Below are 24,467 nucleotides of genomic sequence, written 5' to 3' on the forward strand. Positions count from 1 at the left end.
TGTATAGCATAAAACTATGGCATAATAAATAATAGATCAGTTTGGCAAATTTGTGCCATTATGAAACCCAGGCTGATATCATGGCTGAATAATATACAACACTGCCAATGCAGAGCTTACGCATGTTTCACTAAATGAAACCAGTTCTCAACAGTAGCCTACCTCAGTTGTCTAAAAGCAGTTAGCAGTCTTTTACTGTTGAATGTTGTTATTTTTGGCAAATTTCCACGTTCGCTGTTTAGGTAGTTTAACTAGTTTAATAGATAGGTACGGGTGTGTATGGCTGACCCCATAGATAGAAAGCTTAATATGTATCTAGCTTGCTAGCAAGAGAGCTGTTACACTATAATGGTCCACGTTAGCAGGTTAGGTTGTTTAGATAAAGCTGGGTAAACTAGCTAAATAAGCTAGTTAGCTAGCAAAGGTTACGTAGACAGACAGACAGACAGACAGACAGACAGACAGACAGACAGACAGACAGACAGACAGATAGACAGATAGACAGATAGACAGATAGACAGATAGACAGATAGATAGATAGATAGATAGATAGATAGATAGATAGATAGATAGATAGATAGATAGATAGATAGATAGATAGATAGATAGATAGATAGATAGATAGATAGATAGATAGATAGATAGATAGACTGACTGACCCCTTCATTTCCAAGCCCATTTTACTGGTCCCCTTGCAGCCTATTTTATCATAAAATGTACAGAGAAAGTAATGGGGGGGGGGATTTTGTGTCTGAAATCATTTTTGATACCCGCCTGGTGGCACTATAACTGTGTGCTAGCACTTATTAAATACTTTAATGTGTCTAAGTCCCAGAGAAACACTTGGAGCCCTGGTGTGACTCAGCCTAATCATCACCTCATTTGGGGCCCTGTCTAAGAGAATTCAGCCGTACTTACATCAAAGCTACAGTTTTTTTTACAGGAACATTTAGACAGTGAAATGAGATAACACATTTGAAATGGAGTGAATGCTTTGTAGACAGACTAACTGTTTCTGATCCCAGTAGGATTTAACCTGCAGGGTGCTGTGTTTTTATGAAATGGACCCTGGAGAAAAATAGGCTTCACACTTGAAACATGTATTGAGATAGACATAAACTGACCACTGCAGTACAGTGCCACCACTTCAGAATCCAGCACTGGTCCAAGAACACAGTGTCCTGAAGAGGGGTGAAATGCCTCTGCCTTTGTCAGTGTTCCCCGCAGGCACATGTCCAAACAGTAATACACTGTAAAAGGAATTATAAGGACCTTGTATCCTTCACCCATCATATTTTGATTCATTGGCTGCCTTGGCCATCCCTTTATTAGTCCGTCGAGAGTTCAAGATCAGTCCACAGTTTACGGAAGTGCGAAGTTATCTCACCCTAAGATTAAATTCTCCATGTTTAGAAATCATTTAGTTATTATTTACTTGTCTCTGTGTGTGTGTGTGTGTGTGTGTGTGTGTGTGTGTGTGTGTGTGTGTGTGTGTGTGTGTGTGTGTGTGTGTGTGTGTGTGCTTGCGTGTGTGTGTGTGCGTGCTTGCGTGTGTGTGTGTGCGTGCTTGCGTGTGTGAGAGAGAGTGTGTGTGTGTGTGTGTGTGTGTGTGTGTGTGTGTGTGTGTGTGTGTGTGTGTGTGTGTGTGTGTGTGTGTGTGTGTGTGTGAGTGTGAGAGTGAGGGTGTGGGTGTGTGTGTGTGTGTGTGTGTGTGTGTGTGTGTGTGTGTGTGTGTGTGTGTGTGTGTGTGCTAATGCTCCTGTTATTATGATGTGACACTAAACACCTTTAGAGAGATTCTTGGGGGCTCACTCTCAAGTACAGAACATCCGCTCTGAAGCTAAATGGAAAGTAAACGCTGGTTCAGTGATATACCAGCAAGATACATGTTCGTTCTTTTAAGGTTTCATGGTGAATGGCAATCTGTCTGTATGGCAACAACAAAAAAATTCACGGATCATAAGACTTTGTACAAATAATGTTGAAGGATTGCATTCTTGCTCACAGGTTGAGAGCATTTTAAAACACTTTGGCTCTTGTCTTAGCCCAATCAAGGAAGATCCCAAAATGGTTGCACATCCTTTTATATCCATATCGTCAATGAATCAATATCTGGCAATACTGCCAAACCCCAGATGAATGAAAAATGTTCAGCGTCAACATTTAAAAAATTCAAACTACAAGCCCATCCACTGCCCTAATTTCTAGATCCTTAATGTAATGACCCATCCCCTATATTGACTCTGAAATTTGGTGTTGGACATATTCAAATAGTGCAAAATCAATCCTACAGACCCCTAGAGATACAGAGGAGGATTTGACTAATTAACTGATTTGTTTTTCTTCTTCAAAGCTCCATTAAACCTGCCTTAGGTACTCTTACTAAAAACATGTTTTATGTGATTTGTTTTGTTGTTCAAGTTAGCGTAAATGTTATTTTTAAAGGCTGATATATCCCACACACTACTTTACATAATATTAAAAGATGCAGGCTGTGGCTCCACTGCATTGAGGCTACTATTGATGGGGAAATACGATTAATGTGTATCTATGCCACAGCTAGATTAACTTTCATGACACATACAAGATGCAATATATGCATAATACATAGTGGACACCCAAGATGTCTTGAGAGGAACTGACCAGTGACTTGACCTGTTTCAAGAGCAGAGCCAATCATGAGGGGAAAAAACTGCCAGGCACTGAATTGGTGCCATCAAATGAAGCAGATACACTGTTGGGTAACAATTTATGATGTTGACTGAATTGCATCGGCAATGTCCATCCCTAGAGGCCGTTTCCTGGCAGCGTACAAGTGTTTCAGGGCAGATTTTACCTTTAATGCAGCTTACCAGCTTTTTCTTTTGTCACATCGTCTTCATTGTTATATCTGCCATGTCTTTTCTGTGTCAATTATGTTTCATATTAAGCCCCGAAAGTGTGAGCAAGGAATAAAGCTTTGCTCAGGGCTTAAAGTGAAAGAGATGTGCCACTCTTTTCAGGAGGAGGGCTTCAAATTAACAATGGGAAGGATGTGATTCCCTGGAGGGCAAAAACACCCACAAGTCTGGCTACACTTGGCCTACATATATACACTGCCCGCTACAGAAGGCTGCTGCAGGATCTTACTATCAGTTCCTCCAGGGGATCCCGAAACCAGTGCCGCAGAGGTGCAGCAGCCATGTGATAACTGGGACTTTGTTCTTTGAAGGCCACAGCACATATGCACCGAGAGGTCTGAACCAAAGGTGCTGTAAAGGATGTAATAAAAAACCCTCCATCATCATGCCACGCACACATGCCTGAGCCGATGCTAGTGCAAAATAAGGCGTAAAAACACACAAGAGCCTCACACACTTCATACCATGTCTAAAAGCAGAAAGGTCTTCTCTTCACAGGGGGTTAATAGGAAGAGATTGCAGGCTACATGAAAGGCGGAGTAACCTTATAAAGAGAGGTCGAAGGCATATACGTATACAATAACTTATAATATGCCCTTGTGCTGCATACACATGTTGGAAAGAAAGAGTAGGAAGATACGCAAGGTGAGGTTGAGGCGTAGATAAATAAATAGAGATAGAGCAGTTTCAGAGAAAGCAAATAGCGAAGGTGAAGGAACGTAAAGGGGGAGGTCTTGTTTACTGTTTAAACCATGAGAAAAAGGCGCAAAAGTCCATCGATTTGGACATCTCTGAAGTTTAACTCACTGTCCAAATATGAATATATATTTTAGGGTTTAAAGCAAAATAGGGTATATGCTAAAACTTAGTGTAAAAGTAGCACATGCATAGCATTACCATTATGTCAGTGACACCAGGCTTAACTTAGCTAACATTAGCCACTTAAAAACTACTGGTCATACCAGATCAAGTCAGGCTGTAGCAGCAAAACCTCTTGGTCTTTCAAGTTAAGTAAGGCCAGGGTTTGTTATACAGTATTTCTTATGAATGAAACTTTTCTTTTGCAAGATGTATGATTTCTTCATTTAAAATAACATTGTGTGGCTATAAAGTATGAAACTGAATAGACCAGCTTTCTCTATCTTTAGGTCATTCTTATCAGGGATGAGAAACGTTTCATATTTATTTTCTTTTTTGCCCACTAACCATGCTGATCTTCACTCAAGGGGTGCATCTCCATTATTTTGTTTTGTTGTTTGTGTATTTGTTTTGTTATTCAATTGACTTTTAGTGTAAAATAGGTCAGAAATGGATGAGAATTGCTCAACTCAAGCGCCCGGAGCCAGAGGGGACATCTTAAAATGTCTTGCTTTGTAGGGGGCGCCCTTAGTTCAGTTGGTAGGGCGTCCCCCCCATGGGCCTCGGCCAGCAGCGGACCCGGGTTCGATTCCAGCCCGCAGTCGTTCTCTGCATGTCACTCCCCTCTCTGCCCCATTTCAACTCTGTCTCTACACTATCAATAAAGCATAAAAATGCCCAAAAAAATATCTTAAAAAAAATAATAATAATTCTTGCTTTGTTGAAGAAAACCAGAAAAATCCCCACATTTCAAGAAAAACGAATAAATTGCATTATTACATCGATAAGCATAATTAGTTCTCTGTTGGATGGGGAAAACTATTTTCTAACTATGACACAAATCCCCACCCAGAACCTCTCTGCAGTTCGGCCTCTTATTTAGACAGCCTGACTGTATAAAAAGAAAACCAGTGGGTTCTATTTATTTGCAGTCTTGTTGTGAGAGGATATTGAACAAGCTCACTAGGATCAAAAGGGCTAGGTGTAGTAACATTAGCTCTACCCAAATAGTGCCGCTACGACTGCCTCAATTGGGGATGTCACACTGGTCTAAATGTCAAGTACCTTACGTATCCACAGAAGTGTGTTTTATTGTATTAATTGTAATATTGTATGTATCATAGTTTGAGGTTTATTTTTTTGCAACAACGCCATTATGACGCCAATCTCATTCTTAGCTGTGGTCTATCAAGAGGGAAGGCCTTCTAATGCAGAGATGCCTCTCCCATTTCCCCACCACTGGATCTTTGACGGTTGTGTTTTAATGGGTGTGTAAGTGGTCCATATCCAGCTCAGCGTCTCTGCATGCATGAGATTCAACTTGAACGTTTGTTGGACAAACCCTTTCTCAGCCACATAGCTTGAAGCATGTTTTCTTCAACAACAACAAAAAGACACAGTACTCTATTTTAATAAGCATCTACATCACAACACAAAGCAAACACTAAATGCTTTTGTGATACCTGAACCAAATCAAGTTTTTAACGGGTTGTGTTGCAGTACGGCTTGTTGCCCCGAATTGCTGGGTTTTGAATGAAAAAGTTTTGACTCAATTTGTCTGCTGAATTATCAATATTATGCAATGTTATGTAGCCTATTAAGATCAACCAGATCGTACACAGCAACTCGTATTTCAGCTTCATAGTTCACTCTGAATAGCAGTGAACTATGTGAAATAGTCCCAATATGTTTGTATCACAATGTAGCCTATCGTGATATATCAAATATCATGATGCGTATCTTATCGTTAAGTCCTTGCCAAATGCCATATAGTTTTTGGTGATCTTATTGGACTGTGGTTGGCCTTTCACTATAATGTAGTAACTACTTTTTTGACATTGACCCATATAAAGCTGTGTGTCTCTCTCACCTTTGAGCAGGGGAAGTGGGGTGAGCTCCACCTGGGAGCTCTGGTAGCGGAACTGGGACGAGCTGTGGGACCTCCGCTGCCGGGCCCTGCGCATGGACCTGCGCGGGAAGCCGTCCACCTTCTCCGCCGACGGCACCGAGAAGCTAGTGGTGGGCGAGGACGGGCTGGTCGGGGGCAGCTTGGTCGTCTCCATGGTGACGTTGTATCTGGGGGTCGGTGTGTGCGTTGAGTGTGTGCGTGCCTTTTTGCCTGCGTAAAGAGGTGCTTAAGTGGGGGGAATGGGGGAGAGGATGGATCCTGGATTCTGGATCTCAGATGGGTTTTTATCAATTGATTAGGATGAATAGACGCTCCGGGGTAGTGATGGAGAAGGGAGGAGGAGGAGGAGACGGATGAGAGATAAAGGGATATAGGGGAGGGTGCAGAGGTGGAGGAAAGGTGAGGAGAGCGAAATTCTTCTTCTGGATGCCCAGTCCCGTGCTGTGCGCCTCGATGTCTGTATCAGAGCCGGACTGGAAATGGCAGCAGCAGCAGCATCCTTGAATCTTCCGGAGTTTTTTTTTTTTTTTTTTTTTTCACGCACAGGTGAATAATCGCTTGTGTATCATCCCCGTGGAGGAGTAGGCTATTGCCCTGAACAGCTACCAGATGATGCTCAAGACAGGCGCGTCTCCTCTCACACACACAAACACACACACGCTCACGCGCACACTCACACACCTCTCTGCTGCTGCTGTATTGGCGTCACACAAACACGCGCTAAGTCATGGGCCTCAATTTGGATATGTATTTCTATAATTGATCACACGGCTCCTTTTGCGGGAAGAAATCACTGCAATCACGCGCCAACGACTATGGCTAACGTCCTCCTGTTTATCCAGATCGCAAACAAACAAAACAAACGGAGCCCCCAGGTCAGTTGTAGGCTATGGCTCGTTTCTCCTCCCTGGTCAATTCAATCAGTGATGATCGGTCCTGGCGGTGGATGATGATATCATAAAATCATCAATCTGGGCCCACCTCGGCTGCCGCATCACTCTTGTCCTTCTCGCTCGTTTCTAAAGGCTAACGGATCCTCTTTCGGCCGCACCTGCTTATTTGGGATTTTTCTTTTTATATTAGGCTATTATTCTCCTCAAAGGTGGATAATGTTGTTCTCGTCAAGGATGTATAGCCCTCGACTAGACAAGACTACCCCCTCCACTCAACCTCTTCCCTTCCTGCCGTCCTCCAACCGTATCAGGGCGGGGGGGATACGGGGGGAACAAACGCTGCCGACATGTGCAGGTCCACCGATGCAACAACCGAGCCCCGCCGCTCCTCCAAGGCTCTCCCTCCGCCGGCGAATGGAGAAGAAAAAGGGCGAAAAGAGACGAAAGGAGCCGCTCGTCCCGTTAATAGCAGCCCAGAGTGAAGAGACTGAAGGCCTACTGTTATACAATAGCACCCCGTCTGTCTTTCTGTCTGTCAAACTGACGCGTTACGCTCCTGTCCCCCTTTTTACTCGGATCCCGTTATCCTTATCCGGTCGTCCTACAGCGCTGGCTGACTGGCTGGCTGTCGACCGAGCTGCGTCAAGACGCGCGCAGTGAGTCGGGAACGTAAGAGGAAACGGGGCACCTCGGGTTTCAAAATAAGATAATGAAAATAAAAGTGTGTATGGAAATGTAGTCAAAGCCGGATTAGTCTGGGACAAAAATTAGCTGCTGGGACCAAAATAACCCCCCTTCTTCTGAGATTAGCCTAGATTTTGATATAAGGCATCAGGTAAAAAGACTGAAGAAGAATGTAGGGCTAATTTTTTTATTTTGATTCTTCCAAAAGAAAGTGACAATGAATAGGCTATAATTAAATTGACTACGAGGAACGATAGGCCAATAATTTTTCCTTTGATGATCATAAATGACCTGTTATTATTTATGCCTTTGTTGCACTACAACTTTTGTCCAATCAACAAAAACTGAAACTCCTCTAGTCATTTTAAGCAATGGTGCACTGTGAGTCTGGGACTTTTTTCATGGGTCACTTGCGCACATTGCCCCTTGGTAATATATCATTTGTTGGTCATAGTTAAAATCAATGGGGCTATTGGACAAGGATGTCAAACATGTGTCCATAAGTTTGAATTCATTGACACATAGCCTACTGTGCTAATTCTGCAAATAGGCCTACAACATAAGTGTTGTGAACTTATTTCCATCCAACAGGGAATGTTTATAAAAACAATCGCAAAAATGTATAAAAAGAACAGTGGAGTAAGTAAACAATATAAGCTTAAAGCATCCCAGATAGGTTTATAAACTTGGGTCTGCAGTGTGAGGCATAGCCTGATACTGACATAACGAGATTTCTTCAAATCTGAGGGAAAACACATCTTTTGTAGTGAGGTGCTGGCATGCAGATAGACATCAAAGAAAGGAGGTAGGAAGTGTCAAACATGAAACACTAGCCGTGTTGAAATGCTGAAAAACTGGCATGGGAGTTTGTGATTGTGAAGCTGTGGTCTTTCATTCTAGTAATATCATGGTGCTGCCTCACAAAACTATTTAGCCTAAATGTGAATGTAGAAAGGTAGGGAAAAAGGCTTGGACAGTGCCACACTGTGCCCTGCTTAACTTGTTTCAGGGAAAACCACACGGCAAGCAGGTGCATTAATTAAGGGTTTTATTTTGAAGGCTGTGACCGGAAGCTCGCCTTTCTCACTCTGACTGACTTGCCGCTGCTGCCTAAAGGTGGTGCAAGGAGGGAGAGGATGGGGGGGGGGGGGTCTGAGAATCCTCACTGCGGATGACGCTACAGGATGGACTTATTTATTTATTTGCCTATATTTATGTGCCATGGCTTTTGGCACTTCTATAAACGCGGTTAATTAGAATCTGATGCGTCATTAGTGGCTCGCTCTCCCCTGCTGTTATTGCTGCAACACCTCTGCCAATAAACCTCTGGCTGCGGTGAAACGTTTCGCTCCCATTCTCCGTCAGAGCGGTGTAGGCCTATGCTTTCTTTGACGCTCCTAGGTGTTCCAGTCTGTTCCCTTCCCTGTCCTATGGTTTCCTATTTGAGGGGAGGGCGCGCATGTGCGCGTGTGTTGTTTGTACGAGTAGCGGGGTACTAGTTGTAGTTGGCTTTGAGGATCAAGTCCCATCCGTTGTTCTTCTCATCTTCACTAAGCCACTTAGCCTATTCTCTCTCTCTCTCTCTCTCTCTCTCTCTCTCTCTCTCTCTCTCTCTCTCTCTCTCTCTCTCTCTCTCTCTCTCTCTCTCTCTCTCTCTCTCTCTCTCTCTCTCTCTCTCTCTCTCTCTCTAACACTCGCACTCTCAAAAGCGCAATTACCAGCGCGCTTCCATCTCCCTCTCAAAGTCACATCTCGACTGACAGACAGGGTGTTGCTGTGTTTGTCCCGCCAGCCTTGAACTGTCCTTACCGCTCTTCTCACCGTAAAACACTCTCAAGCCTTATTATACTCCCATATCCAATACAAGGGCGTGCGAAATTGGCTACCACGCGCCTGCGCCCCTTTCTCCCCTCCTGTATTTCTCCCTCACCTCCTCCTCCTCTGTGTTGTGTCGCAGATGAGCTCAGCCGGTTGCCTTCTGGGAAAAACACCGGGGGGAACCGGTAGTCTGTTAAGTGGTTGCTTGGAGCGCTGCTGGCCCTTCCTCTTTATTAGGATCCCCATTAGCTGCCACAAAGTGCTCGCTATAGTGTTCCTGGGATTCACACAAAAACAACAATAGGAAAACGACAATTTAGAAATGACAGATAGGCCGAAAGGCCAAATGAGACAAGAAAAATGCAAAATAAGCTAAATATAAAGATGATAGCAAACAAATAAGTGAAATGACTAGCGTACACATGAAACAATAAATACCAATAACCTAGCCTAATTGAGTAAAAACATGTTAGTAACAGACTTCAACAAAACATAGCAAGCAAGCAATTAGAAAATATATACAATCCATCCAAAATCTCTTCAAGTCTATACCTATTCAATCCGGCCTGCTGGAAATAGGTTCTGCTTTATTTTCCTTGTTAAGCACTTTGTAACAGTGTAAAGGTGCTATACAAATTAATAAATGTAAAAATGCTGATTTTACATAGGCTATCATTTTCAACATGTTCACCTTGATAACATTTCCTGATTAACATAGCCGAGGCTGATGGGAAATGTCATTAGCATTGCAGGTATTTGGTCAGAAAGTAAAAGTGTTTGACGAATGAAGAATGCTGACCTGTTGATGGTGCTAGAAGAAAACGTCAGCAGATCACTAAAGTCCTTAGGAGTCTTCCTCTGTGGAACATGAATACCTGTTCAAAACGTCACAACAATAAAATAGAGAATATTCCTAAAGTCTGCACAGTCTCATGTCCATCATACAGCAACATCTATCTACAGTTTGCTAACATTAGCCACCATAAGCTTGATTAGTATAATGTTATTTGATCTTTAAAAAGTGATGCTGTCTTTCTTTAATTGTAGTCACATACCAAATGAGTTTACTACACATATACACACAGTGTTTTGAATAGAACAAAAGAAAATAGTCTTGATACAATCACTTTATTTTTAATTAAATGTTCTGTTGCAACCAGTATTACAGAATAAATATATTAATATAATTCATGATAAATACAAATGAGTCATTACTCCCACAGTCACACAAAGCCTCACATTTATTTATAAACTTGTATTTGGACTAAAACTCTTGTATCCTATCTATCTACAGGTATGGTGTATATAAAGCAGAACAATCTACATAAATCAATCTTTAGAATAAAAGAAAATCGTCATTTTAATACATTCATGGTGCATCCCAGCTATCCTATATATTAATTTCTATAGTCATTCCAACAGGTGTGAGCAAAACGAAGTAAAAAGACAGACAAATAAAAAAAGGTTCCGGAGCTAACTGGTAATGACCAAAAAGTACAACAAGGACACGGCATGGTGGTTGACTTTGGCACTTTCTAGATGAGGCACAGATGGAAATTTCTTGTAATGACATTTCCTTGAAGTTGCAGGGAAGTGAGTACTCCACCCCATCTCTAAAATTACGACACACAGGTCCGAAGATTGAGTCAGATTTTTCAGAATCTCGTTTTTGGATTCCAAATAGAAAATAATGCTCGATTTTATTCCATTCACATTTCTTCTACGCGGGCTTGTAAACAACCAGCTTGTTTATTGGTAAGTTTTGGGCTGTAAACCGTAAAAGCTATAGGAGTGAAGCAAAAAACCTTAGCTTGGTGTTCCCTTTAAGAAGCAGAGAGCTGAAAATGTGCCTAGACACTTGTTTAGTCCTTGGTTCATTTTCTGATGTCAGTTTTTCCATCCAGATGTCAGATGTTGAAATATGTCTGTTGACACTCCTAAACTTTGCATTGCAATGAAGATTTCAATAGTCATGAGTCTCTTTGCTGGGAGTTGTTGCCACTTGTCATAATATATAATTACTGTACTTAACTTAAAAGTCCATTTTTGCTTCCTTTGCAAAGTGGCATGTAGTGCTGCTGGTTACTAGTAGTAAAATAGGGTTTTTTACTGTAGTATCCAATCGTTGACCTCCAGGAGCTCAGAAAGGGAGAGATCCCTCGAGGGCTCCCCCAACAGAGGCAGCAATGGCGGGGGTTGAGAGAGAGGGCCGTGGAAGCTGATGGAAGTAGCCGGAGATGCTGCGTTCAGGGGATTGGGGACAGTGAGCAGGGAGAGCAGAGACGTACGGGTTGCTGTAACAGGTGGACTATAACCAGGCTTCAAGGCGAAGGCAGGAGGCGGCTCCAGGTTTGCCTTTGGGGACACCGGCAGGGCCTGAAGAGCTGGCGGTAAAAGAGGCGGACTTGAATTGATTGGATTTCCTCTGAAGTGGCCTGGAAGAATCGGTGGGCCGTTGACGGGACTCCCTTGTGCTACTAGACCTATGCTTTCTGCTGCTGATTGGGGGTAAAGAGGCACCGCTTTAGGTAGAAAAGAGGATCTTTTCATTACAAAGGCAGGATCCAGTGGAGAGCAACATCCGTCTGCTGACATTGGAAAACTTTCCTGGATGCTGCCTTGCCCGGGTTGAGGCTGAGCCGCTGGGGTGACAGAGCTAGAGGGTGAAGGGTTTGAAACCAGACCGGTGCAGACAGGCACAGCATTGATGGGCCTCTGTGTTATTAGAGAAGGAGGATCTGGGCTAAACAGCGAGTGGGGAGCTGGGACTGCAGAGAAAGACACAGAAAAAGGAACAGCAGCGGAGCCGGAGGAAGTGATGAGTCCGGCAGACGAGGCAAATGTAGTGGCTGCTAGAGGGCCAGTTGGAGATGAGAGACGCGTGCCATCCACACAGTTTATTGTTTGAAGAGCCAGGCCTGGGGTTAAAGAGGTAGAGAGAGAAGACACTGCAGCTTTGATGGAGCTTAAGGCCAGGGGCGGGCTGGATCCATTCTGACACTGGGCTGTTGAGCCGGGCCTGCAGGAGGAGGCTCTGTGGCGGCAGTACGGCTCGTGTCGTTTCAGAGCTGTGGTGTAGAGGTGGAGGTCTTTCTTCAACGAGGCTATCTCCTTTTGAAGGGCCGTATTGGACTGTTCCAGACACTGGAGCTCCTAAGGAGAAAATGCAGAAGGTTGACATGAGAAGAGAGGCAAGAGGGTCATGACATGACAAATGGTTTGTGTCAAGTTGAGCCAGGTTCATCTTTAGTGCTCTTAAGAGTGGCACTCATCAGCAATAACAGCTGATTAAAGACATACATCACCAACAGGCCCTGACTGCAGCTGTAATAGAAAGCACCACAGCCACAGACTGGATGATGTGTGGCCAAAAGTGGGAACCTCAGAGGAGAACTGAAATATTGCCCTTAAGTGACAGCGCTGCTCGGTTCAGCGTGAAAGGAGAGGCTAGATTCCCTGTCGATCACAGGGTGAGTTTAGAGTCTGCAGAATAGTTTTCTTCTGGTTTATTAAACAGTTCAACTCTTGCCTGTGTGGCACCGTTAACCTTTAGTGCAGTCTTTTAAACACTCGCCCTCCATAACAGCCTGTATTTATCTCCATTGAGCGGCTTGAATGAGGCTCAGAAGACGTGTTTCATGTCAGTAACATTACATTTGACATTTCTACTACAATCTCCCTGCGCTCACAGCTGTCACAGAGTTGTGGTCAACGTTGCAGTTTTATGCAGCTGGGTGTCACCTGCCCTGACCCTTGAAACTGTGAACTGCTGACACTGATTGGGCTTCTGGGAATTCAAAATGGTTTGCGGTTACAATGCGTCTTAAAGAAATAACCCTGAAAGGCATGCAAAGAGCAGAACAGGAGAGTGTGAGAGAGAGAAAGAGAAAGTGAAAGTCTGGATTCCTAACCACACCAAAGACACACAAACACACACCCATTGAGAAATCAGGTAAACACGCACATCCGAATGGTTATAACAGGTAGGATATGATGTAGGGCAATAAATAAAACGGTTATTGGTTTCAATCAGGAACGTCCTCCTTAGATTTTGTGTCATCATAATCAGAGCAAACACACAATTATTGGGTGTGTGTATCAAGGCGTATTCAGGTACTGAAAGCCATAAATCACATGAGACATTAATGAAAAACTGAATTTAGCCTTATGAGAAACAAAACCGCAGCAAGATGAATGACTCTGCTGAGGAATTTAATTACCTTAGTTGTTTAGCTGCGCAAAAACTTGTTCGCAAAGATATTTGAATCCGGTAATCTATAATCAACAAAGATCTAATCCAATTGTGTCAAGGGAATTTTTGCACTCCCTAATTTCTGTCTTTTGGATTTGGGGGGAAAATACACTCATATTGACTTTCTTGATGAGAGTTACATGAAAGGATCGATAGCATTAGCAACCTTGGGTCTGTACACTAAGTATGATGCTAATGGTGATGGTTAGCTTAGCTACGCATAAGGAGTATAAACAGCCTGCAGGCCTTACAAGGTTACAAAATCAACCAACCGTCCCCTTAAAAAAATTTAAAAATGAAAACATTATAGGCTATGATGTTTGTTTAATCTGTGCAAACAAGTGGTTTTTCAAGTTTCTGTCCCGATGAAACAATAAAGTTCAACTGTTATCAAAGTGAGTTTAATGGATTTAGTTAACTTTGGACAGAACTAGCTTAACTGTTTCTCTCTACTTCCAGCCTTAATGCTAGCCTGTTGCTGGTGGTTGCAGTAACGGCCTTTAGCACAACATTTGTATATTTAGTCTTGTTAGAACAAATTGTCCTTAAAGCAACAGGGTTGTTAAAAGAAGTACATCACCTTTTGCTATCTCAGAGCTATGACAGTATTACCGGAGGATTTATTGCTTTGATTTTAAGGGAAATATATCCATGAAATAATTTTTCAATAGTGCACCTTTTGAAGTCTCTGAGTCAGGACACCTATGGCTTCATTGAATCTCACCAGAAATTTGCTTCAGTGATTCGGAAAGTCAATTTTGTGTGTGTGTGTGTGTGTGTGTGTGTGTGTGTGTGTGTGTGTGTGTGTGTGTGTGTGTGTGTGTGTGTGTGTGTGTGTGTGTGTGTGTGTGTGTGTGTGTGTGTGTGTGTGTGTGTGTGTGTGTGTGTGTGTGTGTGTGTGTGCGCGCCAGTGGAATTTGACCCTCTTGGGGAATAGAGGCACTGATGTGGAAGGTGGGAGTGTTTGACTGTTTGAGTGTGTGTGTGTGTGTGTGTGTGTGTGTGTGTGTGTGTGTGTGTGTGTGTGTGTGTGTGTGTGTGTGTGTGTGTGTGTGTGTGTGTGTGTGTGTGTGTGTGTGTGTGTGTGTGTGTGTGTGTGTGTGTGTGTGTGTGTGTGTGTGTGTGTGTGTGTGTGTGTGTGTCGAGGGCAGAGAGGAAAGGGAGGGCCGATGGGGAGTGAAAGCCCTTCTCCTGAAGCAGAGTATTTACAAGAAATGGCTTGAAGCATGCTGTCCTCCTATTACACAAGACGTGTATGTGTGTGTGTGTGTGTGTGTGTGTGTGTGTGTGTGAGAGACAGAAAGTTACAGCGTCAGAGGGCCATGGTGTAAGGAATGCAGGAAGCAAAGAAGATGACAAACTTCATGGAGCTCGTCGGCTCTCTCCGTTTGCTTTTTGCGACTCTTCCTGGCAGCATCTCTGTTCTTCTCTTGTCTCTTGTTCCCCGTCTGCTGTCCTTCTCCTTCTCTGTCCTGTAGAGCAGACACTACACTGTTAAGTCCACTCATTGAGGATAGAACACAGTATACACTACTTCAAAGGCACACATCTCCTGTGGCATCCCCTTACTGCCTCAAAAGTGATGGTGTTCTTTTGTTTTTTATTTTTTATTTGCATAATATTATGGGAACGCTCATGGGTTCATTAGGTCATGAGACAAACGCATCACATGAAACTACATGTGTGTTGTCTCAATTAAATCAGGAACTAGTGTTGTAATGCGCATGGTTAAATCCCATGGAGCAAAGTCAGGTTGACAAGGCCACAGCAAGAAGTTTAGATGTGACCGTGTGGATTTGTCATTTTCCTGACAGCTTTCCTTTCATGCTTACAAGGCTTCTAGTGATTATCTAAGGGCCCCAAAATTGGCAGGAAGCGCTAATTATTTTGTCTCTATTACAGTGAGTGCATTCAAAGCCGGCAAGAGCAAGATGTCATCAAATTGGAAGTGCATCCCTCTCAGCTAAAATACTTAAAGTGTATTCATTGGCAAACAACCTTTTTAAGATTTTAGAGTTTTTTATTCTTTTAAATAAATGAGATGTAGGTAAGTGCATCCCACCGGTCAGTGCTATAGCCAAGTGACAGTCATTATCAGATGGTAACTGGTGCCAACTACTCACAGCACTATACCTTATGAGGTAGAAAGGGGCGCCAGTATTCGAGAGTTTGAAATAATCTTTCTGTCTTTTTAGAGAACTTTGAAGGTTATATATTGATTCAATGTCTAGTTCTAGTATAGCCTATTTTTGTGGATTATTTCATATATTCAATAATGGATGGATGATCATCAGCCTATGAGAGACTGAGAAATAAGACTTTTTAAAACGGATCAATTGTCGGTTTTTTCATTTATTTGATGGGGATATGATGATAACCATGACTTGTATTACACAAGAGTTTGAATACAAAGCTTACAACGTGCTTTGAAAAAAACAGGAAATTCATAGATCAGAGTGGAATTAAATAAACAAATCAAATTAAATATAATATGTAGCCTATTCTCGGTGATTGTTGTAGCCTATGTCTATATTGGATATATTTGTGGTACCAAACAATAGCCTACTTACGTTTATGTGAGCGCAGTTTTCCTTTAGTTATTACAGTAGCCTAACCAAACAAAGTGCTTGCTCTATGAATTTATAAATTGTTTGATTGAACGAGATAAGGGTTAGGCTACTTACCGATCTTGCCGTGTTGCTGCCTCTCTCCTCAGCTGACAGCGAGTCGGGGCTTGTGGGCTCGTAACCGGTGTCCATGAATAACGGGGACATATTTCCCCCACCTACAGCAGACTTGGCTGGCCGAGCGTCCGTCAAACCTTCACCCCGCCCGGATCATCCGTGCAGCGTGTCCGCAGGTGGAACCGCCGGTGCCATTCAAAACCCTGTAAAGTTTACGCACAACCAGCGCGCCTCTGCAGACCGGCCGGCTGGACTTTGAATGACTCGGGATGTAAAAACAAATAGTTAGGCGATAGGTTATGGCTAAGGCAAGGTAATACTATAGTTTCCGTGGCAATAACTAATGTGTGACGGTTGCTTGGTGACCTGTTGAGTCCGTAAATGTGCAGCAGAGTGCGTGTCTGGTGACTTAAGAGCGCAGGAGGTTTGGCAACAGACAGCCCGATGATGCAACATGATGCTGAGGCTGCTTTCAGTTTCTCTTTATTTTAAATTGACCCATTGCAAGGCAAAGCTGCCGGAGACGGTGCTGCCTTCAAGTGCAGTAAGCTGGTTTCATTTCCCAATGCTGTGCCGGAACAAAAATGAAGAACGCAGAATTAACTAAATTAATCGCGAAAAGTAGCCTTTAGTTTTGCAGCTCAGTCATACAGCTTCGTTCTCTGGTTGTCGTGAGCGTGAGTTTCAACTAGGTTAAGCTAGGCTACATCTATAGCTATAAATCCTAACGTAATACTTTCGACAGCGCGTGAACGCATCATGGTGAATTGTGGGTTATGTTTGGGACAGGAATCAGCTCGCAGCTGAATGACCATATTATAGAGCTGTGCCTCCTTCACGTGCAGGGGATTTCCCAAGTGCTGTTGCCAGGAAATTAAGGGCTAATCCTCAAACTTTTACCGGTCCTCCCGCAGGAAATTATGTAACTGGAGAGAGGAGAAAAAAAAGTGCTGTAGGCCCAGGTCTATTCTTTGACTGAGTGGCTTCATCTCTTCTTAACAAAGTAAAAACACCAAGGCTTTACAATGCTGCATTGATTTAAAATAAATTTGACATGAGGATATAGGATAAGCCTATCAGTGTTTATTAGCCTATACATATTGTAGCTCAAAAGATAAAATGAACATGTTTAAAGTTCATCATACGGTAGGTTAAATATCAGCCTGTCCAAACACATGAATTCATGAATATATCGAGCTAATATAAAACTTTCTGAAATTAATTAAAACATAGGCCTAATTGCTGTGATTAATCGCAAACAATTGGAAAGGTTGAAGATATTTTTTGCACCGATTTAAAATTAACCAGCCTAGCCTACATGTAATTTCATTTTATCTCTGAAAAGGAAAAAACACCTTGTTGAAGCAGTATGATAAGCTTTATCCTCCCCACTGGTGAATTCCGGAATTATTGCTGCACACTGTAACTCAAATGTTCTGAAATAAATTACAATTACATTATTAATAATTTAATTTGATTAAATAACTTGTATTGATATTGTTTTGTCAAACTGAACTTTTCACGCTCTCTCGCCTGAATTAACACTTTTATCGCTTTTGTAAAACAGTATTACCTGTAATATTGTATCCTCAAACGTCGGCTATTATTATGTTATCGGAAATGCAACAATGAATGTTCTTGGAAACAAGTGTTGACTAGGCTACTATCTATGGTGTTGACAGGCAGAACATCCCCAGCTCGCTCAAGAGAAATGTGTAAAATACACAACAGACACACGGGGGCGCCAAACCTACACAAACGCGCCTCTACAACACAGCCACACCTCAAAATTCTCACCGACCAATCAGCCAGCTTCGAACGCCTACAACAACCAACCAACGTTGGCTTTCAAATACTTCTTCCTGGTTCGCAGTGCTCCCCATGGATGCACAACGTTTTTCATACAGAACTATACATTTATAGAAATAGTCTTTTTACTATAACCACAGTTGAGCAGGACACGGTCGCGATGGGTTTACTGACGATTTTGAAGAAGATGAAGCAGAAGGAGCGGGAGATGAGACTGCTAATGTTGTATCCTGTGTGTAGCGGTGCACTTGCATAGGTGGACATAGAGCATTCGTGTGCCAGTTATTGTAACTTACCAAAACAAAAGAGCGACGAGCAACATTGTATACTCATTTACGGTTAGATGTTATAGGAAAACGGATGTATGCTTGTTGTGTTTGTTTAGCCCATTTTGTGCTGTATCATGATGCTAAATTGGCTAGCATCCAGTTAACTAAACCTTGGTGAATGTAAGTCAGTTAAGCTCTCGTGGATTAATTTATTATTGAGTCCATTTAACAGTGAGGTGAGCTAGTTTTTCTTCTTTAACCTGGTTCGTGCAGAGGTCTAGACAACGCGGGGAAGACAACCATCCTGAAGAAGTTCAGCGGAGAGGACGTGAGCACCATCTCCCCGACACTGGGCTTCAACATCCAAACAGTGGAGCACAAAGGGTAACGTACGCGCACAAACATTCAGTATGTAATGGCTTGACATGCACGCATGGTTAACTACACTATCTACAGTACAAAGGTTTTTTTTCCACAGGAGTGAGTAATCAAATGAATTATGGCTGAACTCCAGCATCTTGTAAAAACAGCAATGTTATACACAAAATTGAAAGATAATACTCACTATGGTGAGTGAAGTGAAGACAAACGTCTCAACACAATACTTTCATGTAAAATGAAGAAGTATTATTATAATTCTCATGTCCAGCCACAGCTTTTCATCCACCTCACATTTTTTAAGATATTCCTTGAAATAGGAGTCCATCTTATACCATGTTGCAGTCCTAGCCCTGTATGTCTTCCCTGTATAGTCCTCAAGGGCAACAGGAGCTCTTCCTTTCTCTATGTAACTCAGATTTCACCTCTTATCTGTTGGGTAAAAAAAAATATAGGTAACATCCAAATAAAAATAAAAATGTGCATTCTTTTCTAACTTGCTCTCCCTGTTTTTCTACTAGGTTCAAGTTGAATATCTGGGATGTTGGCGGTCAGAAGTCCCTGCGCTCCTACTGGAGGAACTACTTTGAGAGCACAGACGGGCTGGTGTGGGTGGTGGACAGCGCAGACAGACTCCGACTGGACGACTGCAGGCAGGAGCTCAGCTCTCTACTACAGGAAGAGGTATACACAAATGTTTCAGGGAAGCACGTTTAGGTTTAGTGGTTCATTGTAGATCTAATACCTTAATGTTACATGCCATTTGTGCAAACTCTGTAGCTTAAGAGTTAAGGGCCATATTTTTTTTCTTAGTTTGAAGTCAAACTCCATTATGGTTTAGTACTGTATCATTATTTATTCAATCTGTATAGTTGAATATGTCCTCTCCTCCATACAGAGGTTAGCTGGTGCAACGCTGCTGGTGTTCGCAAACAAACAGGACTTACCAGGAGCCCTGTCAAAAGAGGCTATACGAGAGGTGACTATTACACCCACATAAGTCCATAATGCTGGTTTAAGTTGATTGTGTCCTCCTTGTACGGTTGAATTTTCCTTATATATTGTTCATCTAAATTTGTGTTGTCACTGTTTCCTTGCAGGGACTGGCCCTGGATGAAATCAAAAGCCATCACTGGTGTATCATTGGTTGCAGTGCAGTGACGGGAAATAATCTGTTAGCAGGAGTGGACTGGCTATTAGACGATATCGCTGCAAGGATCTTCACCACTGACTGAGCGTGTACCAGATATTTTTTTCATTTAAACTGCAGCCTTTAATGTTTGGTGATCTCTGACATGAATCCAGGCTTTTTATTGGACTTTGTGGTACATCCGATTGTCAGTTGAGGATATGTGTCAATCGCTCAATGTGTTCTCTAATATAAAATGCCTAGTTCCTACTGAATGATTACCATGTCACTGATTAAATCCACATGTTCAGTACATCCACAACTGTTTATTCACCTATAAAAGATGTTTACACCTTCTCAATTTTAAGTGGAGTAGTTTTATTTTATCCAAGTATAATGTCACAGAATAGCACCATATAGCCTATTTCTAGGTTACTTCAAACTAAAGGCTAGACTGCAATGACTACCCAGACCAACTCCCTATCAAGCATACCGTGTTTCACTGCCTGAAAAACCATGTTAGCTGTGACATTAAATTATGTTTGTTTAAATTAAATTGTACACTGCCCAGACAAAAAAAAAAGTCACCACCTGGATTTTACCAAGCAAATAGAAAAGAGCCCTCCATCGATCAAAAACTGCAGTGATTTATGTTTCAGTTGGCAACAGGCTATTGAACACTTCTCACACCTTGAAGAGTTAACATTTACATTTCAAGAGTTAAACCTCAACCTCAGATGTTGATAACTATGACACAGTTCCATGCTACTCAGTATTTTAAGATGAAGTTTCCTCAAAAGTATTCAGTGAGAGAGTTCAATTGAAACAATACAGAGTAATTTAACTCATATCAAAAAAAAAATATCACTTACTTTAACCTGCCCTGGAACTCCAGCCTATGAGTTACCGAATCTGCTGTCTCATGCAGGCCATATGACAGGTACATACTAGGGTCAAAATACAAATCTGCAAATGCGTCTCAATTATTTGTTGTATAACTTTATTGTAAACCTAACCAGAAGCAGTACAATAGAAATACGTTTAAGAATGTAAACAATAACTTCTATAAAGAGAACAAATCCAGTTTTTGACAATTATAATCTCAGTCTTAAGTTTTCAATGGGGGTCAAACACGGTCAATGTTCTAAAAGAATTTTCTGCATATCATATTTTGCCAAGATATTATTGTTTTTAGGGGGTTTTTTCTGTTAAAAAAGTTGCGTTGCAAATTTTTTTTAAAATATCAAGATTCATATGTATAAGGCCTATATCTTTTTTTTTATATATAATTGTGATAATTTCTAATAATTTTAAATGCTTTATTGCAGGAGCAAAAGAGTTATGGTCTTACATGTGGTGTAGAATTTACACCACATGTAAGACCATAACTCTTTTGCTCCTGCGCGGACTGTAGATCATACCTACAATATAAAAAAAAAATAGTGGGTAAAAAAATTATAATAAAGAGAAACAAATATTTAATTCAATTAGACCTTTGTTTTACTTCCACCATTTCCCGACACCAGAGGTCACCATTTTGCATTTGTTAGATTTTTTTTTTTCATTCTAGGATGCAGCAGTGTTGCAAGTGTCAGGGCTGTCTGGTTCTTCTGTTGAGATAGGCAAGAATATTGCAACTTTTCATTGTACATATCTTGTTCTTAGGAGAATGTGAAATGTATATTTCTTGTTTTCGTAGGGAAAAGTATGATATTTTTAATAAGACAGGCAAGGTAACAAGTGACCTTTAATATTAAGGTAGAATCACTAAAAGTGTTGTATTTCAAGTTTTTATCCTGAAATATATACATAATTGTGAATTCCTAAGGCCTCTCTGAAAAGGCATGCCTGGGCTTGTCCTGGGACAGGTCAGGGGTGAGAGAGACAAGGGGGGCAGTGGGTCCTTGAGCTGGACACACACACACACCCTCATCTTCCCCCCACCCTCTCCCCTCCTAATACACACACCCACTCTCTCTGTCTGCAGACTATTTAAGGCCAGGGTTTTGAGCAAGAGAGTAGGGTTTTTGGGGAAGTCTTGACTGTTCCACTTTTTTGTTCTTTTAGCATGGACGAAAGACTTAGAAGAAAAACTCGAAAGAAACACTCTGAATCTTTTTGAGTGCAAAATACTTAGAAAAATTGAGGGGTATTGGTATTAGTTATTTTTTCTTTTCAAGAAGGGGAAGAGGCTCGGAACCAATTCTTCCTTTTCTATTCTGAGAAGTTTGGTAAGGGACCATTTGGGTGATTGATAATAACTAATTGATGAACCAGGTTGTAAAATAGCATGGAGTTGAGGTTGTAAAACTGTTGAACCAACTTTTCCTGATTGTTGTGTCGCAAAATCAAGCTTGTCATAGCATTTGAAGATATTCAAATATATATGACAAGATTGAAAGATTCGGCCAACACCCAGAACTATTGAAGTTGTGTAGACAGTAGAGCTTTAAAAAACCTGAAGATGAGAATACTCCTGATCTCTTGTGGATTGAAAATGGGAGAACTCATAAACTAAATTCAATGTGAACAAAAGACATACAACACATAAGTTAAGTCTTATACTTCTCTACATATAATAATCACATTAATGGGAGTGTAGGTACTTATTTTCCTTCCTTTCATTTTATTTTATCTTTTCTTTCTATATTGTGAACGTATAATCTTTTTATATTGGTTAAATAAAATTTCTTGAAAACGCTATAAATCTTTGGCCTGAATTTTTAGTTTAGTGTTGGGAACAAGGACCTAATTAGGGTTTTTCTTTAAAGAGATTGCGGCGCCTCTGAGGTAAGCAATTCAAACCTACACTACGGCTACACTACTGATAACAAAGAATACACATCCCATAAACACACTCCTTGAATTAGGAGGGAATTGCATTTATCTATTGGCCTAAGCTCATCCAGGTGTATGAACTTAGTGAGGACTTAACGGTAGTCTTTTGAAGCTAGGGGTAAATGTGAGGTATTCATCCACCAGAATAATTAAAAACCTATTATCTAATCTCCTCCTTTCTAAAAACTTATCAAGGATAAAGGTCTGAAATCTGGACTTAACCTAGGATAAAATTAGAAGAGACAATTACAAGGGTCATTAGGGGAGATCTGGAGATAGGCAGGGGTCAAAGGGTAACATGCTTTAAAACCAGAGCCTTTAAGGTAATATATGGTGTGAAGGTTTTTTGTGAAAAGTAAAACCTTTTGGGAATTGTGTAAATCGGCTTTTGGTCTTTTTTTTCCATATAAAAGTGCAGGGGTCGATGAACACATAAACTTTATAGTGGAACAGGTTTAAACAAGGAACAAATGAACTTGGCAGGCTATATATACACACAAACGTCCTGATATTAATTTAGGGGTGTTTAAATCTGGTGAAGGGAATACCGGCATAATCATTACTTCACAGTGTCAAACTCTTATTTTTTTTTTTTCATTAGTGACATCAAGTTCTGTCCCAGGAGTTTGGCTGTGTCATGGCTTGTTTTTCCCATGCAAATACAACATAAATATTTTTGTCATTGGGATTACCTTTGACCCATAGACTCTCTTTTCCACCGACAGTTCAACTGTTACCTGGTTAAAGGGGTAAAGCGATTGCAGGCATGCAGCAGTTGTCTCATAGTCCTCAGAGGCGAATGTATCACGTCTGTGTTCAGCATTGCACTAGCTGCCCTTACTCTTGACTGTTTCTCATGGAGGAGGCTCTGTAGCATGAGGAAGGTGCTGTTCCAGTGTGTAGAAGCTTCATCTGCTCCTGTACTTCTCTCAGCTTCTCTTCTGCTGTTGTGCTTGTTTTAAAGAATGTTACAGCTTTCAGTGCCCTTGTGCGTAGGTCTGATAGGCATGGTGTATGTGGGATCAAGTGATGCCACAAACTCCTTGAATCCACAGTCATCCAAGATGGAAAAAGGCTGAGTCCTTCACCACCATATTCACCAGAGCCTCATCTAGCTCTTGCTTCCGGTCCACTAAGACAAATAAAGACATAAATAAAATTAATAAAAGAAAATAAGGATTAATGGAATACAGTTACATCATATTATTGTGTAGTGTGTCTAGTTAATAATAATGTAATACATAAAGCCTACCTTGACGTGTGTTCCCCTGGTTAATGGTAGCTCCATGCTTGGCAGTGAAGTGCCTAACCACCGGACCTGTAGAGAAAGGTAAATAAAAATACCATTTGAGTGTATAGCCTATAGCTATCTACCTAATATATACTAGAGATATACCATAGCTATATTAGTATTGTACACTACTGACAGTTACTGTTGTATATGTTCCTATCCTATGTAACATATAAACAGCCAGTACACCTACCTTATCAGGAGCAATCAGATCAAAGTGTTCACACCTGTTAGACTTCTCTTCCTGGCTGGCTCCATAATGATCAGATACAAAACTCCAATACAAACGCAATTCAAACGCAATACCTACAACTCCACAGCAAAGGGGTAGGTGCTATTACAACGACACACAAATTGTGCATTATTTCGAGCGGATATAGAGGGTTTATGGCGCTCAGATTCAGCAGCAAGACGAGGCATTAGCCTCGTTCGACATGGAGCCGTTGTGATAGATATATATACATCTATGGTTGTGAGCATAGACATTATAAAGGTCTATGGTTGTGAGTACCAGATATGTTCGGCTGCCAGATAAGTTCGGGTTGCACAATGATGACGCACTTCCTGTAAATTATATTCAAATAAACTTCAAAAAAACAGTTTTCCCTACCTTTTCCTTAAGCGAAAATGTATTTACTGTATTAAAACCAACATTAAGCTTACAAGTTTGGCATTCGCCTTTTATTAAATAAAACAGAGAAAAAAGTTTCACGTACGGGCTGTATTGAATGCTCTCGCGTGATTTTGGGGACAAT

General features: G+C 41.5%; 2 protein-coding genes and 1 long non-coding RNA gene across 3 annotated transcripts in view; 1 reads left to right on the forward strand and 2 right to left on the reverse strand.

Annotated features, from left to right (window-relative positions):
- ppp2r5b (protein phosphatase 2, regulatory subunit B', beta) overlaps nucleotides 1-6,019 on the reverse strand; it is a gene marked incomplete at its 3' end in the record, with an annotated part of 37,730 nt that extends 31,711 nt beyond the window's left edge. Inside the window, exon 1 of the mRNA XM_080052302.1 lies at nucleotides 5,629-6,019. Coding sequence (XP_079908428.1) covers nucleotides 5,629-5,821 — 193 coding nt within the window. The 5' untranslated portion in view covers nucleotides 5,822-6,019. The remainder of the gene's footprint in view (nucleotides 1-5,628) is intronic.
- Nucleotides 6,020-17,874: 11,855 nt separating this feature from the next.
- arl2 (ADP-ribosylation factor-like 2) lies at nucleotides 17,875-20,906 on the forward strand. Its single transcript, XM_080051621.1, has 5 exons — nucleotides 17,875-18,032; nucleotides 18,350-18,460; nucleotides 18,976-19,138; nucleotides 19,353-19,433; nucleotides 19,555-20,906. The coding sequence occupies exons 1-5, from the start codon at nucleotides 17,884-17,886 to the stop codon at nucleotides 19,687-19,689; spliced, it is 639 nt and encodes a 212-aa protein (XP_079907747.1). The 5' UTR covers nucleotides 17,875-17,883; the 3' UTR covers nucleotides 19,690-20,906.
- Nucleotides 20,907-22,023: 1,117 nt separating this feature from the next.
- Nucleotides 22,024-24,215, reverse strand: LOC307269348. The gene is made up of 3 exons (XR_013845499.1): nucleotides 23,906-24,215; nucleotides 23,674-23,739; nucleotides 22,024-23,553 (listed from the first exon to the last, which is right to left on the reverse strand). It is a non-coding gene; the product is annotated as an uncharacterized lncRNA (long non-coding RNA).
- Between the last annotated feature and the right edge of the window lie 252 nt (nucleotides 24,216-24,467).

This window comes from Ammodytes marinus (assembly GCF_949987685.1).
Source record: "Ammodytes marinus genome assembly, chromosome: 23".
NCBI classification, from domain to species: Eukaryota; Metazoa; Chordata; class Actinopteri; order Uranoscopiformes; family Ammodytidae; genus Ammodytes; species Ammodytes marinus.